The 20,601-nt window shown below is 39.4% G+C and overlaps 1 protein-coding gene across 14 annotated transcripts in view; it reads left to right on the forward strand.

Annotated features, from left to right (window-relative positions):
- LPP (LIM domain containing preferred translocation partner in lipoma) overlaps positions 1-20,601 on the forward strand; it is a 670,528-nt gene that overhangs the window by 325,035 nt on the left and 324,892 nt on the right. For 10 of the 14 annotated variants that reach the window (XM_072807809.1, XM_072807808.1, XM_072807811.1 and 7 more), the window contains one exon: positions 4,015-4,140. In XM_072807809.1, the coding sequence (XP_072663910.1) occupies positions 4,015-4,140 (126 nt within the window). The remainder of the gene's footprint in view (positions 1-4,014; positions 4,141-20,601) is intronic. The other 4 variants (XM_072807814.1, XM_072807805.1, XM_072807813.1 and 1 more) reach the window with 1 other exon arrangement.

Genomic DNA, 20,601 nt, shown 5'->3' on the forward strand with positions numbered 1-20,601 from the left:
TTCTCACCGGCACATACCAGCTACGGCCCCATTGACCACCTCTGCTTGGGCGTGACCTAGCAGCACCTTGCCTCCACTGCAGTACTTGTTTCTCACTTTCTGTCCTGAAGATTTTCGGCCACCATCCTATGTCTTGAGATGAGTACGGTGCAGTTTATAACCCACAGGCCTTAGGTGGGGAGACCCAAGGCATGCTTCACGGGGCTCCTCAGAACCCCTCACCCCACCCCCACCCCAGGAGCGGGGAGTCCTAGTCGCGCACCACACTGGCCAGCTCAGGAACACATCTTTGATTTGACCTTCCCTCCTCCTCTGCTTAAATCTTCCAGCCCCCAGTCCTGTTTTCTGAGAGTCATTCCCCAAATAATTGACACCCCCGATTTTGTCTCAGGCCTCATTTTCTGGCAGAAACTGGGCTAAGACATGGGAATCTCTCTAGTTGTGATGGAAAAGCATGAGAATTGTTAGTATTACAGTGACCGCTTTACAGGAGGTCGTGTAGAATCTAGAAAAAGCATTTTAAGCAAAGTGCCAGGAGAATCTCACTCAGTGTTACTGTTCCCTGCATAGGTGATGGTAAGGCTGCAGTGATAGGAAGTTAGGAAGATATGTTGCTCAGTGAGTACCATTCTGTGAGTTGGTTATAAGTCGAGTATAAAGCGTTGAGTGTAGCCAGATGGTGCCTGCATCTCTAGGTTCTCCCTACAGGAGAGGACCAAGAGGAGCCCTGGGGTTAGATGTGTCAGGACTTCCATGATCTGAACTGAGGCATAAAATAGAGATGCAGCAGTGAGGAAGAGACCTGTTCTCATCTGTAATGGGGGCTGAAATATGGCAGCAGAGGTCAGTCAGGGCAGCAAGGTGCTGGGGGTACTGATGCATAATCCTCCAGCATTGGGCTGGAAACTAAAGATGGGGAGTAGTCCCAACTTGGAGGGAAGAGAGGAGGAGGCCGGATACCAACCGAAGCCTTACATGTAGGCTGGTTAAGCACTGTAATTACTTGTTTTATTGTATAGTTCAGGATAATTCTGTGACTTTTGAGTCTCTGTGGTTAGATATCCCAGTACCTAGAGCATGGGCAGTTGATGTACTTTCTACTCCAGTATAGATGTTGAAGACCTGATTAAATTCTATCTCTTTACTGATACCCCAAGGGGACACTTAATGAATGATGCTCCCTTTAAGAAGAAGAATAATTAACAATAGCTATATTATTCATATCAATTTATAGTTACTGGTTACTATAATTAATGCTATTTAAGAAAATGATCATAATTATGGCACTTTACAATTTACACAGTATTTTCCCATCCATTTCCTTATCTGAATCTCATAACATCCCTCTGGCTTAGGTAGGGCAGGTGAGGGGGAGGACACTATGGCCCAGAGAGGAATTTTTTTTTTAAGATTTTTTATTTATTAAATGAGACACACAAACACACACACAGAGAGAGAGAGAGAGAGAGAGGCAGAGACACAGGCAGAGGGAGAAGCGGGCTCCATGCTGGGAGCCCGACGTGGGACTCGATCCAGGGTCCCCAGGATCACACCCCTGGCTGCAAGCAGTGCTAAACCACTGCACCACTGGGGCTGCCCCCCAGAGAGGATTTTAACCAATCCCCCACTCTTACCAATATATTATGCTGTCTGCAACAATATGGAAATACATGTAGGAGAATTATATTCATGTAGTTCTCAGATGCCTTCCCAAACACCAATGTCCCATCTTTCCATGTTGTACCGGGATCCATCCCCCAGAATGTTCACATGAATGTTAAACGTTAAAAGGATTTTATTCTTTATAAAGCCACCATATTTTATAGTTATTACTGCTCCAGGCAATAAAGGTGAGATCACCTCTGGTAGAGGGATTAGCACTCTGAAAACATATCTTCCTAGGATAGAGACTATGGGCTGTGTAGAACTCAACCGCATTGGAAATTCAGACTCTGAGAAAATACAGCCCACCGGCTATTATATTGCTTTCTGTTTTTGGCTATGGCAAGAGAGCAGAGGAGAATCTCTCAGTTTTCTCAAAGGCAACCTACAAATCTGGGCCATACAGCATGGACTTTATAGGCACATGCAGGTGTGCACAGACATGCACCCTGGGACAGTGAGTCCCTTTCTTGAACCTATTCTATTTTCTAGGTACTGGAACATCCAGTGCTCCTGTTGTATCTCTAGATGTGTTCACCCGAAAGATGCGGATATAAAAAAGGTTGCTGGCTGGACCTATGGGCGAGTCTGTCTTACTCATTCATTTACTTAAAGAATTTATTGAACACTTCCATGGATCAGGGACTGAGCAAGACTTTGGGTAAATAGCAAGGAGCAAAATAGACAAAGTCCTGTCATCGTGAAGCACTTGTTTTCCTGGGTAGACAGACAATAGACAGCCAAATGCATATAAAAGGTAAGGTTAGACAATGAAAGAGATGAGAAAATACACAAAACGATGTGAAGGGTCAGAGTGCCATACAAGGGTCATGGAAATACATTCAGAATCAGAAAATGGCAAGGAGGCTGCTTTAGATAGGATGGGATCAATGATACTCATATTCAAACAGGGTTCACAAGTAAGCATGCCACTGCCTCTGGGGAGACAATGGTCTGGGTCTGGCTCTATGGGGCTGGGCCATGACTTCATAGATGCTGATGTTATCATTGTGCCTGGGACAGGTCAGGTCCAGACGGATGAACTCAACATAGACTAAATTCACAAGAGACTGAGAGACACACCGGATCCTATTAGATCTGTTTTCTGCAGAGACTTAAATTTAAGTTCCAGGACTCAGGAATGGTGGGTTGGTGAGCAAGCTACTAGAGGAAAAAGAACTAGTGGTATTAATAGGCAATACTGTTATACTATCCTTACCCGATGAATCATACTCACTAACCAGATACATTTACTTCGAGAATTAGAAGATTTTATGCTAGCTTGTCAAGGGACCCTGTTTTTGTCGTTGCTGAGGATATTCTGGTTTCTTGGCTAATGCTTTTTCTAAACACCTTCACACACTATCCTGATATTTAATGGCCTTAGACAGTTCAACAGAGTTGATTAGATTATATTAGTTTCCCTTTCATTTTGATTGGGTCTCGCTATAGATAGATACACTTTGATTTCTTGTTGGAATCATAAGAGACACTCTCAATACAGTCCACGATCAGTATTACTTTGTCACCTTAAAAGACTATTTTAACTCACCCTGCTTCCAAATCTTAGGACCATCTCACTTTTTGTGTTCTGGCCTTAAGCTCTAGGCAAACTGTTTGCTTGTTTTCCCCAAGCCTGCTCACGATTCCTGGGAATGCCCTTGTGACAGTGTCTTGCCCTTTACTCACCCTCTCTGCTTCCGAGTATAGGTGGAAGTTGGTGCTTGTGATAACATGGGGTATTGGCATATGCATGTGAAATCTGGAGATCTCTAGCTTCATAATCAGTGACCACAGCCACAGGCTTTCTCTGCAGCTCCTTGGCCAGAACTCTGAGCAGATGCATTCTGGTGCACTTTGAAGGTGTATTGCTTGGGATGCAGTGCGTCTCTCTCACAGACACATCTAATACCCACACTTAACCTGCTGCTTCCTCTTCCTAGACCATCAATCTCCTGCCCATGCCCCTTCCAGCTCCAACTCAAATGCTGTCATTCTGTGTGATGGTTTCTGCACGCAAAGCCCTTGTAATATCTCCCCAGTTGGATCTGCTCCTTAAGCACAGGGGTGGAAACATTTATTTCCTTTTACTTTGTATACTCATAAAAAAAAAAAAAAACAGCCTCTAATGTGTGTGATTTTAGGCAAATCACTTCATATCTTTCAGTTTTCTTATTTGTCAAAACAGGATTATTCTACTCCAGATTTTGTAAAAGCTAAAATAAACGAAGTGCAGAAAAGCTTGGACAAAGCCACACTGTCACTTGAGAGATTTGCACGCAGACTGGTATCACTAGAAACTGGAGATTTTTTTTTTTTCTTTTTGGAATAACATGTCTCCATTGCTCCTAGCAGGGAAACCCTGGAGGCAAGACCCTCGAAGAGAGACGTTCTAGCCTGGATGCTGAGATAGACTCACTGACCAGCATCTTAGCAGACCTTGAGTGCAGCTCCCCCTACAAGCCTCGGCCCCCACAGGTAAGAGCCTCCTGTAAATGTCCCCACACTGCTAGGCACAGGGCCTCCACGGTGACCTGAGACAACAGGCTAAGTCTGGTTACCCTTCTGTTCTTTTTGATCTTCTCAGACTCAATGTTATACGTTCTTCTTCTTCTTCTTTTTTTTTTTTAATATCAATGTATGTTAGTTGCCAGAAACGTGTTCAATTGAATTTACTAGTGTTTTTTTTTTTTTCAAAGAACCCAAGAATGTTATATAAAAATGTGAAAATTAAACCTTTTCTTATTTTATTGCCCTGTACTTTTCCTGGCTTTCCCTGTGAGGGTTATTTTGTTATTTGCTGGTATAGTCTTCACAAATACAATTGAGCATGGCTATGTTCAGGTTAAGGTGAGGAGGCTACGTCTTCTGTAAAGAAATCCTTTAGGTCGGGTATTGAGGTAGCTTCCATTTTTTGGTTGTTTGTGTGAATAATGGTTTGAGGGACATGTTCATGTCCATTTTCTTTGGAGCTCTTTTCCTGTCTCAGATGCCTCAGGGTATGGTTTCTACATTGAGGAGCATGACCACTTCTTTTATTTTTCTTTCCAGAGGTTGTGAACAGCTTATACTGGCATCAACACTTTGGAAATAATAGATTTCTCCTCCATCTTGCCAGAGTTAGTGATAGCAATTAGTATCTGCAAACGGAGACCTGCTATTAGCTCTTCTGCGCATTCTTCTGCTTACTTTGGTGCTTGGCTATTTCTCTGCCGCTTACTTTATTGTCTATACTGCGGAAGCTGATCTTTCACTGCTGTCCATCATTGTGCCTCTCTTGGGTCTCAAGAAGGTGATGACAAATCTCTTTCAGGGCTTCTGAGTCCTCAGAAGACAGCCAGCAGAACTCTAGGTGCAGACATGGGATTGGCACTGCCATCACAGTTGTTTGACTCCTGTGCTGTTTGCTTGACTATGTGGCAGTGCATCCGGTGTGCTGAGGCTCGCTCTGGTTCTTGAGCAGCAGCTCCGCTATTCACAGTGGTCTCCTTCACAAACTAAAAACCAGTCCTGCCTCTCCGTTGTCACTCATTTTCACACATACAGGGGCAGTGCTTTCCTCATTAGACATATTCCCATTACCTTTTCTAGACAGATAATGGGGCCATCAGCCATGTAGGGGCACAAGGCAAAACACTAGAGCTTGGTTGTTCCTCAGCTGTCTTGGCTTTAGCAGGCCTGCCAGTAACAAAAGTGAAAATGCACTTAAGTTCTGTAAACATGCACTGAGCAGCAGATAGGCAGCAGACGCTATGATCTTTTGGGGGAACTGTTGGGAGAACATAGGTGAGCAGTTGAAAGAGAGAAAAAGAGAACCACACTACCATCTTCCAAGAGCCCATGATTTTAGAAGTTAACCTATGGCAGATCTGGTAGGAGCCCGTGAAAGTGGCAGGCCCTGAGAAGGTTTATCAAAGACCGTGCATGTTCAGCTGGAGGGGTGGGGGTGGCATTGCAGTGTTGGGGACCAGAGGGGAAAACCATCTGAACTGTAAGCCAGGAAGGTCCAGGGTACATTCAGGGAGCTGCAAGCATCTGGGTGGCCATGGATGAGGTCATTGAAGGCTCAAAGTGGGCTCTAGGACCACAAGGTTGCCTACTGAGAACCTGTGGACATGTGTGAATGCCAGATTAACACTCTGCCTGCCTTTTATAAAGACAATAGTTGAAGGTTCTCAAGAAAGGGAAAATTAAAATTCATTCAAGAAGAAAACAAAAACAGGAACATAGAAACAAGACCAAGTCTGGAAAGATACAGGAAGATGCACTCAAGTCTGAGAATGATTCTTCAACAAGCCTTGCTTATTACATGGCTCCTGGCCATTATTTGATGTTAAACATTTTTCCAATTGTACCTAACTAATACCTCAAGCCCAGTGTCTCATGGCGAGACCACTGACTTTACAGCTGGACTCACCTGTCCTATGCTCAAATACTTCTATACCCCACCACACTGAACCCACCCCCTTTTTGTAATAGGACTTTTCTTTAGTCTTTGTTTTTGAATCCCTTAAATTCTTATACTTGCTATATATAATGGTTCTGCTTAGAGGTTTTTGCTTAATATAGCTTTCATTCTTTAAGGCTGTGTCTGTGCATGCCTCCCATAAATCACTGTATTTTAATGGGTTATTCAGCAGCTCCATTTTTGTTTGAGCTATCTTACTGTGCACACAAACTCATAATCACTGATGTCTGGACAACACTTTACTGATTGTAGAGTAGTTCCACATGTGTTCTCACTTGAGTAAGATACAAAGGAGGGTATGCATAGTGTGTGGATGAGGAAAACTTAAGATATGGCAGATGGGTCTCAGGACATAGGACTACAGTGTGGGCCCAGGTGGACCTTGACATTTTTATGTTTGGTTTTAAGTTCTAGAACAACATCGAGGATGCCAGGATTTTTGTTGTTGTTATTCTTTTTTTTATGCCTTTTTTTTTTTTAACCAATGGCAAAACTATGAAATCAGTCATATGAGTAACAGTATCCTTTAAATATGGCCTTTTCATGAAAAATAAAACTTTTAGAAGGTTAAAAAAGCTTTAATAATAGTAACCCTTAAAAAGAAGTTGAGGATTAGGAGAAAATCTACTTTCAATATGCCTATTCCATTCAGAAGTTAAAGAGTAATCCTTCCTATTTTTTTATTATTCTGATTTCGGAAAGCAAGAGTTAATTGGGAGGTATATCTCATTCCTCTGAATTACCTTCACTCTGGTGGAACTGAATTAGATGTGTTAGTATTTATTGGTTAACATAATTATATGCTGTGAGAACAATAATCACACGCTTAAAATATTAAAAAAAAATGTGCCAAGAGAAGATGATGTCTGCAGGAGACTGTGTTGTGTTGTAATTAAAAGGTACTTGGAAAGTCCTAGAAATGCAGACTGTTAATGCCCAACTTTGATGTTTCCATTTTTGATCCAAAGCAAATTGCAAAATCTGTTGAGTCACCTGAATACTTAAAGTAAGCGAGCAGGTCTATGATTTCTCATTATTTAAGCATGTGTTGTATGCTTACCCAAGCCCAATTCTGAATCACCTTTGTAAGGCTGCTTTGACTCATGGATCTAAGGGAAAATGATGATTTGTGTGGAATATTTGCAGAATGAGAGGTCCAAAGGCGCTCTATTCAAATAACTTTTTAAAAAATGAGCCCTTGAAAATATATTTTATGGGGCATTTTCCTCCTTTTCCCAAAGAAATATTTCACGCTCTCAGATTTCCTAACTTTAAATCTGTGTGCTTATTTATCTAGTTTTTAATTTGGGAAATTTGGCTTAATTCCACATATCCATTCACTCACCTAACATTTATTGAGGTCACACTGTGGATTAGGTATTGGAAATATCAAGATCAGTATCAACATGTCCTTGCTCTAGAGTAATTCTTAGTCTTAGAGAAGAGACAAGCACTCAAGCAATGCAAATGGACACTGAAGCACTTCTGTGTGCTACTTGACATTATCATGTGACTCATCAGGTGTTGAAATTGTTGAAAAATCAAAAATAGGAATTTCAGCATTATACTTTATACCTTCTAGGGACACTTCCCTAGTGGGGCGGACTTCATAGACCAAGTAGCATTGGAGTTTACTTGGCTGCATATGTCATGGGAAGGCTGTAGGATTCAGAGTACCAGGAAAACAAGAATGAGGGATGTCAAGGGATGCTGAAAGTGAATGCCTTGTTTGAAGAATGCATTATGTCCTTTGTGACATATAGGATATGTGAAATACAAAGGAGAATGGCAGATGAAGAAATCATACATACTTAATTCCTAGGTAGCCCTTTTGATGCCCAAGAACTCATAGTAAAAGGAGGAATGGGCAGTGGTGGTAGTGGCCCGGGGTAGTGACTAGGGGGTAGTGGCCGGGAGGTGGGGCTTGTCACAATACTGCATCTGACTATCTGACTATAGTGGGATTGGGGATAATGTTTTAAATAAGTTTTATAATATAAAAATACACATTTGTGACACTGCACAGAGTTAATGCAATTAATCCATCTTAGTGTTTGAAACTAAAATTTCTAGTCATTTTAAAATGTGTGTATTAGGAAATGGTTTTAGAAGAACAGATGTAAGAAGGTCAGAGGTGGTTATGGGGTCAATCACAGACCCAGTATGCATCACAGAGATTCTGAGCTTAAGTGAGCTTTTGAGGTCAGGTAGCCAAACACTTACTTTACAGAAGGAAAGTTTTTCCCCAGAGAGGGAAAGAATATTGTTCAATGGGGCTCCATTAGAAGCAAGATGAATGATTCTATTTTTCCTGAACCATGGTATAATGGTTCTCAGTGGATGATAACAACAACCAAGGGACAATTTGGTTCTTTTTAGCATCTCAATTAGTTTATTCCACAGTGTCTCTCTTTTGTGATACTTTCCCTAAAATTATGTCTTGGAAACATAACAAAGGAGTAGATAAAAAGCATACTTCAAAGGTAAACAGAAAATTTATGACCATATATAGCATCTGTGAATTAGTATATATCTAGACTTCACCCATAGACCTCACCCATTTCATTTCTTGGAAGAAGTGCAGCTATGCAGGGGATCAATTGCAATTCTGTCAATTTCTTAGATGACAAAGGATAAATCATGAACTTTCATCTTCGCTTTTCTTGGCAGAGTCAGAGCTAGAGTGCTGGTTTTCTCATTCCTAGTATAAAGCTATCTTTTTCCTGGCAGCCCCAGTGGCCCAGCGGTTTAGCATCGCCTTTGGTCTGGGGTGTGATCCTGGAGACCTGGGATCGAGTCCCATGTCAGGTTGCCTGCATGGAGCCTGCTTCTCCCTCTGCCCATGTCTCTGCCTCTGTGTGTGTGTGTGTCTGTCTGTCTGTCATGAATAAATAAATAAAAATCTTAAAAAAAAAAAAAAGCTATCTTTTTCCCACAAGGAATTTGGTAGTGTTGGAGCTGGTCCCTAGGATCTCCTGGAAGAATTTTCAAGATATTTTATATTCATAGTTCATGATAACTGGGGCTTTAGTAACTTTTGAATCAAGTTGCTTTTAAATTGATCAAATGGGATTTCACTGTCCTCATTTATGCTAGTATGAAAATCTATTAGAGATTTTGGGCATAAGGTTAGGGTTGGACATAGTTTGATAGTTTAGGCTCCAAATTTGCCAGAAGACTACTGTCTTCTCAATTCCATGTGGATACATCTCTAGGAAGAACTTCATTTGTGTGAAGTATCATATCACCTGGCTGAGCTTCCTTTCCTTTATTTCTAAAATCAGCATGGTAGCTACAATTACTTCCCTTTTGCAGAGATGCAATATTGTTCTAGAGCTACAAGAAACAAGATGTTGGCTCAAAGTACCCGTTCACTCAATTCTTTCCATTTTGATTTTTAGCTTGTGTCTAGAGCTTGCTTTAAAGCTTTGCATCTTTGAAGATTTTGAGCTCATCCTTCCTGAATGCTGTTTAGCCTCTAAATGACATATTTTTCTTCCTAATTTAAGACATTTAAAAATTACTGTAACTTCTTAGTCTATTTGGAAACTGAGAACATAAATGCTGTTTGGTCACATGAACACATCTTTAATTGCAGTCCCTGGGCTCCTACACTAAGATCTTTTCACAGAGCAATAGTCTATGAGGCAAACTGAGAAAGTATTTCAGGTGTGTGCGTGTTATATGGAAGGCTTTTTATTAGGAATTCATGTGGCCCAAGGGCTTGGAGACAGTGTAATCAGGGTGGAGCCTTGTGGTGCCATGGATCTTCTGTTTTCTTGTGCACCCTGTTCTAGCTTGCAAAATCCATGAGCAGCTGCTGGCGAAATTAATTAGTAATTAAATTTTTAATATTTCATATTATTCCATGCAACCCAAACATGTAGGCCACTGGGGGATGAAAGCTTTTTCACACTGACACTCTGGTGGGGTTCAGGCTATCCCTGCACACTGGGGCCTTGCTGCTTCTTCGTTTGGCTTCTTGAGAATTGAGATAGGAGCTGGGTCTTATGCTGTTTGAGAAAGGAATAGGTGTGGACAGTGTTATCTTCCTTTTCCTCTATTATCCTGGGAAAAATTTAGGACAATGCTGTGATTTGCTAGGGAAAAGAAAAATCAGAGCTGTCTATATATCTGTATTGTCTGTTTACTAATAGCTTTCTTTGAGAGCTATGGTAAAACTTAAAACACTTTAGAAACCTCATACATATAAGAGATGAGCTGGAGTATACAATAAAATAAAATGTGTGAAAATCCCATTTGAGAAGAAAAATAGATCTTATTATTTTCACTGTCTACATTTAGAAGATCTGGTTTATTTTGGATTAGTCTGTACCTGCTGGAAAACTTCAACAGTTAAAAAACAACGAGATGGGGGTGGAGGAGTAGTTAGCTGACTCAGACCTGCATGCCATGAGTTTGATGACGGGCAATTAATTTTTAGATTGTATATAATTGCATCTCAATAACATTTATACCTCCTCTCTTTTTTTTTTTTTTTTTTGGAAGGTGATGCTTCTGTTTGTGTCATATGTGACAAATAATAATAAAGTTAACTTTAATCTTTGTTTTTAGTGCCATGAAAATGTAACATTCTCAGAGTGGAAAGTTAGGCCAAAAATATACCTTGGATTGCACCTCTACAAAAGTTTTGCACAAAAATGTCCATTTCACCTACCTGCCCCAGTGTAAGAATGTGCTCCTACTGTATGGTCTAGGTTAGCTCTTAGCAGTGATGGGAGAGGGAGCTGAACAGGCCACTACCTGTGAGCACCATGGAGAAGCCAGGTCCTGCTAGAGCTCAAGGTGGGTGGGGGGTCATCTGTGGTGCCTTGGCCATGGTCCTGGGGTAGCCCTTTAAACAATTTACCAGACCTCGATGAGTCCTTGGCTCAGAGGTGATTGGCTTACATTACACTGAATTACTCAATCCAGACCTTGGTTTAAAAAGAAACACAAAGCTGACTGCTAATTTTCTCCATTTTCCAATAGCATCCTAGTGGAAATGATGAACGCTGTGTCCACGTGGAAGCAAATTTAAAGAGCTTTCTGGTCAGGATTAGGTTTCCTAATCCTCTCCCACTGTTTAAATATGTATTTTGCGAGTAGCCTTGGTCTGAAACCCCATGGTTGCCTCCCCCACCACCATTTTTTTCAATTTAAAAAGAAAATAATGAAATACAAGTCCAGCTATGTTTTTTACTTAAGATGGTTAGACTTTACCATGGTAAGTACATAAGAATATTGAGTTTTAAGAGAAAAAGGCATATCTCAGATAAGATATGGTCATCATTTTGTCCATTTTGACACCCATTTCCCTTATATGCTTCAGAGCCGAACTAAAATATAATGAAAATAATGATGGTCTCTCTAGACGGAAGGTTAGAGGTGGTTAATAACTGATCCTACATATCACCATTTGTCAGGGTGAGTAACTGGTCTGTCCTCCATGCAAAATCTCACATTAGAGTATAATTGTTAAGGTTCTTTTCATACTGTGAAAAAACTACCAGGGAAGTCATGCATTGCCTTTCAGGGAATCCATTAATTACAAACATAAAACCATAATTTGTGTTTCATAGGATGAGCATACATATTTCCTTATAAAACTCTAACCTGGAGTTTTATTGAACTACAAGTTACCAATTGGGCACATACTTCTATCGAATTAGCAGGTCTAGATTTCGTTCGTAAATGCAGAGAAGGCCACTTATGAATTTTGGAATTTGTCTCTACTTTGGTCCCTGGGCCCTCACCCAAACGTACCCCTCAACTATGCTGTCATATCAAACAAAGTTAAAGGCCGTAGAAGGGAATTGGATTGTGTTTTGCTGTACTGAATCACACATTACTTAAATGTAAAGTAAGACATCTTACAGCTGCACTCCCAGGGTATACCTTACTGAGACAAAAATGTGTAATGCCTTAAGCTTGACTAGCAAAGAAACAATTGTGAGAAATACCAGACTATGAAGTCCTTGAGACAAGATTATCTTTTGTTTCCTGGCACACAAGAGACAGAAAAATTCATATTTACTGACTAAATGGGTAAATATTGTCATCAAGTTCAGAAATTATGTAAGTATCCACACTCTAGAGATTTGCCAGAGAATCCAACCTGGATTTGACATCGAGCTCGTGCAAAGCAAAGATAGAGCCACTTTCTGATTTGTCCATACTGAATATGTATTTGCATCAATACAAAACAAGCACAACCGAGGCAAATGAGTTTCATTAAGGACAGCTTAATGATGGCTGTTGATTCAACTAAAATTTCCAGCTTTATCCCCTGGATTGTCTTTTAACACGCAGAAGTAGTGTACTTGGTTGAGAAGATGATATCTTAGGTTATAATTCAATAGAATACCATTCTCTTATTATTGAGATGGTATAAAAAATAAACATCAAGTTGTTTTTTGTGTCCTCTTTAGAATTGCTGAAATGAGAATACCATTATATTACTCAGTATTTCATAATACAAAGATCAAGGTGATAAATTTTTTGAATTCAGTGATACGAGACAAAAGTTACCTAATTGATGAACTGATAGATATTTCCTTTCTTCAGGAAAAAAAAAATGTAGAATTTTGCCTGGGTTTCTATGATTCATCTTCTCCTTCCTTTGCCACATTGTTTCTGATACCTTCTGACCAATATTTGAAATGTCATAAATAAATGCCAGTTAGAAGCCATTTCAAAACTAAGTAATTTCCTAAATCTAATTCATGCTTTTAAAATGAAAATAAGTTCTGTATCTGTGTACATATGTGTCCCCGTAAACATTCTTAGAACTATGTAAACTTCAGACTTTTTTAAAAAGAGATCATTTAATTCTAAATGGATTCATTGTTTATATTGATGGTAAACAATGGCTCCATTAAAGTAACATATTTGCTGATATAAATAAAATATAAGATTTAAAGTGGGCTAAGGAGATAGCATATTTATTTATCTTTTAAGAAATATGGTGCTTCAGGAAGCTGGAAGTACTAATAGTCATATGCATGAAGCCATTACCTGAATCATTTGTGAAGTGCCTTAGCCTCTTCCTAATTTCTTCTTGATATTATACTACTTATATGAAAATAGTGGAAAATGCTGCTTCCTAGATGCTGCAAGATGTGCTAATAAGCTCCTTAGCAATAAGGAATCTTCTTGGCTCTCTCTGCCACCCAACCTACACAGAGTGATGTTTTATTTCCCAAATGGCCAACTTATGTTAAATTGATCCTTACCCAAGCAGTCAAAGTCAGGAAACAGTTTTTATAAACAGCATCCTGGATGACATAATATTCTATGTAATATTAATTTTAGGCTCCTTTTCTCATCAGCCAACCTAGCATTGCTAAAAGTTATGATGTTTAACTTTGTTTATGGGAAAGGCTATTTTTACAGTCACTTGAGATCAGACCTCACAAACAGCCAAGGGGGAAAAAAGAGAGAGAATTAGGGTGGTCTGCTTGCAGCTGTGTTAGAAGTTTCCTGAAGTACCTTCTGAAGAAAGGGTATGAATGGAGCTGTGTCTTTCAGACCATCACTCCTCTACCACTATCCATCATATCGGATGAGAAAACAAGAAAGAAACGATAGGACTTACTGCTGAAGATGTAAGAAAAAGACTAAAACATGCATTGCCAACTGGAACTCAGGAAGGGTGGCTTTATGAGCAAGGAAATGGGATCCAAGACCGTGGTGGACATCGTGTATGATTTTCCCAAGAGCTGCTTTGATGTTCTATTTATTGATTGGTTTGTTCGCTAATTTATTCATTTTTTCTTCCTGGTCTGCTAAAATTGAACATAAAATTTGTGTTGTAGTATTGAAAGATACCGAAGAAGGCTTAAGTGAATGGAGAGACATCCTGTGTTCATTGCTTGGAAGACTTAATATTGTCAAGATGGTGTGCTCCCCAAATTCTTGTACAGATTCAAAGCAGTCCATATCAGAATTCCAGTTTTATTCTTTGTCAATGTTGACAAGCAAATTTTAAAATTCATATGAAAATTGAAGGGATCATGAATAGCCAAAACCATCTTTAAAAAAAAAAAAGCAAAAGACTCACACTTCCCAATTTCAAAACCTATTACAAAACTATAGGGGTCAGGTAGTGTGGCACTGGCCTAAGTATACATATAGATCAATGGGATGGAATCGTCTAGAAATAAACCTTTACATTTATGACCAACTGTTTTTCAAGAGGGATGCCAAGACATTCAATGGGGAAAGAATAGATTTTCAACAGATGATGCTAAAATATCTGCTATTCACCCGCAAAAGAATGAAATTGGACCTTTACCTCAGATCATATACAAAAATTAACTTACATTGTATCAAAGACATAAATATAAGAGCTAAAATTATAAAATTCCTAGAGGAAATATAGTAGTGATCTTCATGACCTTGAATTAGTAACACCAAAAGCACCAAACAAAGAAAAAACAGATACCTTGGACTTCTTCAGAAGTAAATACTTGATGGCGCTTGGGTGGTGCAGTCTCTTAAGCATCTGACTCTTGGTTTTAGCTAAGGTCACGATCTCAGGGTCCTGGGATCTGTCTGGCTCTGCTCTCAGCATGGAGTCTGCTTGAGATTCTCTCTTCCTCTTGCTCTGCCCCTCCTACTTATGTGCATGTGCATGCTCGTGCTCTCTCACTCTTCTCTAAAATAAACACATAAATCTTAAAGAAAAGTAAACACTTGTATGCCTCAGGTGACACCATCAAGAAGGTGAAAAAACAACCTATAAAGTGGGAGAGTACATTTGGAAATCATATTTCTGATATGGCCTGTATTAATATTCTTACAACTCAAGAAAAAGATAATCCAATTAAAAATGGACAGAGGATCTATGTAATTTCTCTAAAAGTAAAGATGAGGCTAGCATGCATGCAGAAAGATACTTGACATCATTATTCATCTGGGAAATGATCAAATGAACCTACAATGAGATTCCGCTTCATACACACTAAGATGGTTGTAGTAAAAGGACAGACAGTGACACTTGTTGGCAAAGATGTAGTGAAATTGGAACTACCATTCACTGCTGGTTGATTGTACGACAGTGCAGCTACTTTGGAAAAGTGCCTCAAAAGATTAGACATAGAGTTATCATAAGACCAAGACATTCGATTTCTTTTACATCCAAGATAGTTTAAACACATATCCACACAAACCTGTACATAGATGTGCATCGCGTTATTCATAGTAGCCGCAAATTGGAAACAACTTAAATATCCATCAAATATCCATTCATCAGAATGGATACACAAAAGGTAGCATATCATTGAAATTATTACTTAGCTGTTAAATGGAATGGAATACTGGTACGTGTTATAACATGGGTGGACCTTGAAAGCATTGCGCTATATGAAAGAAGCGAGACACAGAAGACTTTGCATTGTATGATTCCATTTATATGAAGAGGCAAATCTATAGACACAAAGATTGGTTACCAGTGGCTGGGTGGAGGAAAGAGTAGGAAGTGACTACTGATATGTACTGAAGTTATTTTGAGAATGACTAAAATATTCTGGAATTAGGCAACGATATTGATTACACAATCCTTGAATATGTTAAGAACCACTGATTTTACATTTTTAAAGTAGATTTTATGGTATGTGAATTATATCTCAATTAAAATTTTTTAAAGCTCTGTGTTAAACAGTATGTGTGGAATACACATATGAAATTGTCCATGGCTCCTGCCTTAAAAAAGCTTACCATCTATTGGGAGAACACAGACTGACAATTATAGCAGAGTGTTCATCCTAAGGAAGAAGCACTTATAAGTTACTGTTTCAAGAAGAGGTAGTAGAACTTTGCCTGGATTGTCATGGAAGCTGTTTGTGCCTCCTCTTCCTACTCAGATAGGAATCTCACAAATAGGATGAAACTTCTGTGCAGCTCGAGAGAGCAGAAAAAGAATCATATTTAGAAGCCGAGAAAAGCAATCAGCAATGCAATATAAGGACAACGTCTTTCTAATAGTAAGGGCAGATGAAGTTCAAAGTAGGCTACCTTAGAAGATGGCAAGTTTGCCTTCATCGGGGGCATTGGAAATGATCCTTTGGCATTTGCCAAGTGCATTTTTTTAAACTCTCTAAACGTCAGTTATGAATCTGAGTTAATAGCATAAATCAGAGTTGACATGAGGACCACATGAAGTAATGGGTGTGTGTCTAACGTGTGAATACACTATCTTGCACGTAACACTGTGATCACTGTCTTTCTCACCACCATCATCATTATCAAATGAGTTTTGGCAAGAATTCTGGGAAAGGAATTCAGGCAACAGATGGGAAAAATTGATTTGAATGATGCTAGTATTTCATGGTACTCTCATTCTTGGTTACACGGCTTGGAGTTTTCTGTTCCCTAATATAAAATTTGGAAGGAAATACAAAAGACCTTGATTCTATTCTAGGTCCTTAAATTGACTATTTCTGTTTCTAAGACAAACTACTCAGTCTCAATAATGGCTTTGTGCTGTTTGCCATGATACCTAGTACAGATGTGTGATTTATTAGAATTGCTACTGACAAGAATCTCCAGTGACCTTGGAATATGGTCTTTGTGAATATCAATAGAACTCTGGTTGACACTGAGATGGGTTATAGGTGAGATTCTGTGAGGATCAAGCAGAAGGAGGATCCTTCCTCAACCTTGCAAAGAGTATGTCATCTCTTAAAAACAAAAAAGTGAAACAACGGAGTTAGACCTCTGGAAACAATAATTTAAAATGTCTTCAAAAGCCCAGAGTTTCTGTAATTGGCCAGGATGTCTAGTGGATAGTTACTGTTTCTCTCTGAGTCTGTTTCAATATCGTAATTTGGACCCAAGGAATGAGATGATTTCTTATGGTGATTCTTGCTTTGATTTGGTATGGCTTTTGCCCTGTATAACAGGAAAACTATATTGAGTTTCCTTTCTGTCCTTTTATTATTTCACTATAGAAGATTTTTCTTTAAGATTGGTTTGAAGTTGATGAAAGTCATTATGTGCAACCCTAGGGAAGTTTCTGCAAATTGAAACACCAAGTTCTTGGTTTTTTTGTAGGATAATTTGAACCCAAATTTGTGGTGTTCAAGGTGATTTGGAACCTACCTCCTAGAGTTTAAGAGAATTTGAAAGGCAGCATATCGCTGTCCCTGAGCCTTTGTCCAGTCCTTGCATTTCTTTCCATGGCTTCTAATGCACAAACTCAAAAGCCAAAGCTAGAGCAGTAACTAGTGTTGTCCTTTCCTCTGACGTATGCATGAATCATCAACATCTGTTTCTGCACATTACACCATAATCCCTCTTGTAATTGAGCAAGGTTCACTTTAAAAACAAAAATCATGACTTATGAACTTGTCACAATTTAATAAGCCTATCATTGGACTCTTGGTGTAATTTATTCTCATTATATCTCTTAACTGCACAGAGACTAAAGCGTGTAAAACCATGGGCAAGTTACTGTTCTTCAGAATGCCCTAGAGGGTTTGTAAAGCAGATTGCTGGACTCCACCCCCTGAATTTCTCCAGTGGGTATCAAGAGTTTGTATTTCCAACAAGTGTCCAAATGGTGCTGATGTTAGGATCATGCTCTGAGAACCTGCAAAACTGCTTGTCAACCAAATGTTTTGTAAGCAGCACCTTCTTCCTCCTTTCTTTCATCTCCACAGCTGTCTGCCCTAAAGGCTCTGCTCTTGTCAACAACAGACACTCGTCTAATGTCTTCATTTTCTGGAGGAGGAAACCCTAGCTTAGGGAGGTGTTCCTCTGGTTCCATAGTAAATTGACAGACCCTGGCAGATTTTTGTTGTCATTCATTGAGAATTATTTGCATCTGTAGTTCTTGTGGACTCAGCACAAGATTTAGAAAACTGGAATTCCAGTTCCAGCTCTGCTATGCTGGGAAGCATGAATTCAGTTGTTTTAATCTCTGAACTTCATGTTCCTCATCTATGATATGAATATGCTTACCAAAGGGTTTTGTGAATGGTGAATGGCACACTGTGCATTAAAGTGCTTTGTAAATTATGAAGTGCTATGCAAATATTTTTCAACCTCATCCTGGCTATCAGATGCAATATCATGTTAAACATTATGTATTTAATGATAGACACATCCTTCCCCCACTCATCTAGGGTAAATACTGACTTTTATAACTTTTCTGGAGGAAGTAGTATAGTATGAGCTTGTCACCTTTTGCATCCTTTCATTTCCTTCCTATGTTGATTTCTCTCCTAATCTGCCTTTAAAATAAGCAGATAGAACTTGTCATTTAACTATTTATGTATCCAAATACATACATGCATGTGAGATACGGTCACATGCATATTCACATTATGAATGTGAATTTTTCTCCTAGTATCCTGGTATCCTGGTAAGATACACTACAAGTCACATTCATTAAGAATAAAATAAGAGAGTTGCTATTTTGCTTGAAATTAATCTTTTTTTGGCATTTGCATTGGAAAGAAAACTGAGTTGCGCCAAGAAAAATGGATTCTCCTCCCAGTTCTGCAATTAACACGTTGTGTAAAATAAGTCAGTTCCTCTCTCTATGCCTCAGGTCCCCATTTTAAATGAGGCTAGTTCTTACTCAGTCTTTCCACTCCCAGTGTCTATGATGTTGGAGTTAAGGCAGTTTTTAAATGATGTCCCTCATTTTCCTGAGAAACTCTGATAGAATATGCATGTTGACTTGGGTCTATTCTAGTAAGATATTTTCCCTTTTTCCCTTTGATGGCTGAGGCCTACCTGACATTTGCTTTTGTTTTGATACACTAAAGGTCCCCCATACCTTTCCTTCAGGATATGGCTGGTCTCTAGGTAGACATCTCTGTGTTTCTTAGGGCTGTATTTCTGTTGATACAGTTGGAAATAGAAGAGGACTATGTCCTTTTTTTGGTGCCCTGGGATGGGTTTGTTAGGGGCAGAGTGGTGGTAGCAAAGGTTTTCATGTTTTTAGTGAGCTTTTCCCTTCTGTAATATCCAGAGGATCTCTCTTATGAACACATAGTAAAAAGTATTAGTTCTCTGTTGCTGTGCAATGAATTGTTTAAAAACCTAACAGCTTAAAAAATCCATTTTCATGTATTTTTCTGTAGACCAGGAATCTGGGCAAAGCTGATCAGTTCTCTCTCAAGTCTGCAATAGGGTATTGTCCCAGACTCTATGGTCTCATTGGAGGGCTTGACTGGGGAATGATCTGTTTCTGAGCTCAGGGAGTTGTCACCAGGGTTCAGTTTCACCTGGGTTGTTGGACTGAAGGCTTTAGTCTTTAGCTGGCTGTTGGCTGGAGACTACCGTCAGCTCCTCACCATATGGACCTCTTTAGTATGACAGCTCATTACATTGAAGCATGGAAGCTGCGAAGGCAATGGGTAGAGTCAGCTCATGAGATGTAAGTCAGAATCATTGGTAACCTAATGGTGGATGTGCCATCCCATCACATTTGCTGTATTGTTTTTGTTAGGAGTGATTAGGATCAGACCACACTTAAGCTGAGGGGATCGTACAGGGCTGTGAGTATTACAAAGTGGAAATCATTGGTGGCTACTTTGAAAGTCTACCTACCGCAGAGCAGGGTACTACTTATGGAATCTGGTGGGTGTGTGAAGTGAAGGAGCGGAAAGAACAGGTGAGGTATTCAGAGAAGAATACAATCTAGGAGAAATAAGAGGCTATGAAAGGCTCTAACAGATGTAGGAGGAGTTCCACACTCTGACAGCATTAGAGCCGGATTGGAAATTTTTTGATCTAAATCACTTCATTTTCTCTAGGAATCCAAAGCTTAAATAGGGGGCCTTGATGAAGTCCAGATTGTATCTGAGCCAAGAATTGGACCAAAGTCCTCAAATTCCTTTCTTCAGATTATCAGGTTGTTAAAATGGAAATACTTTGGACTGGGAGTAGAAAGATTTATCTTTGTAACTTTTTATTTGCTTCTGAGTAGCTATGTGACATTGATCAAGTTAATTCCTTGAGATATGGTTACTCAGTCTAACATGAAGCTGTCATTTGTCATATATATTTATTTATGTCTCATGAACACATTAGCTCTTGTTTGTGAAAATTCTTTATAAACTTTATCAGCCTTCAGAAGAAAGCGTGTTTTTGTTGAAATTAATGATGTATAGTTTGAGGCAAAGCAAGCACTTCCTTTTGCCACAAAAGATGCATATCTTTATAAAATGCAGATTATTTTTTCTATTTCCAAATCTGCGTAAGTCATCTATTGGTACGCGATGAACTACCCCCAAAACATAGTACTGTTAATTTACTCAAGAATCTTCAGCTTTAGTAGTGTTCTATGAGGATGGCTTGACTTGGAGCTCAGGTGGCTTGACTTGGAGAGTGGATAATTCACTTTCAGATTAGATGAGTAATGGCCAGCAGGCTGTTACTGGGAGGTTGGCTGGAGCTGTGCATGTGGAACCATGATTTCTCTCATGTGTGTCTCTCCACAGGTCAGTGGGCAGTGG

The sequence above is a fragment of the Canis lupus genome, chromosome 31 (assembly GCF_048164855.1).
Source record: "Canis lupus baileyi chromosome 31, mCanLup2.hap1, whole genome shotgun sequence".
Classification (NCBI taxonomy): domain Eukaryota; kingdom Metazoa; phylum Chordata; class Mammalia; order Carnivora; family Canidae; genus Canis; species Canis lupus.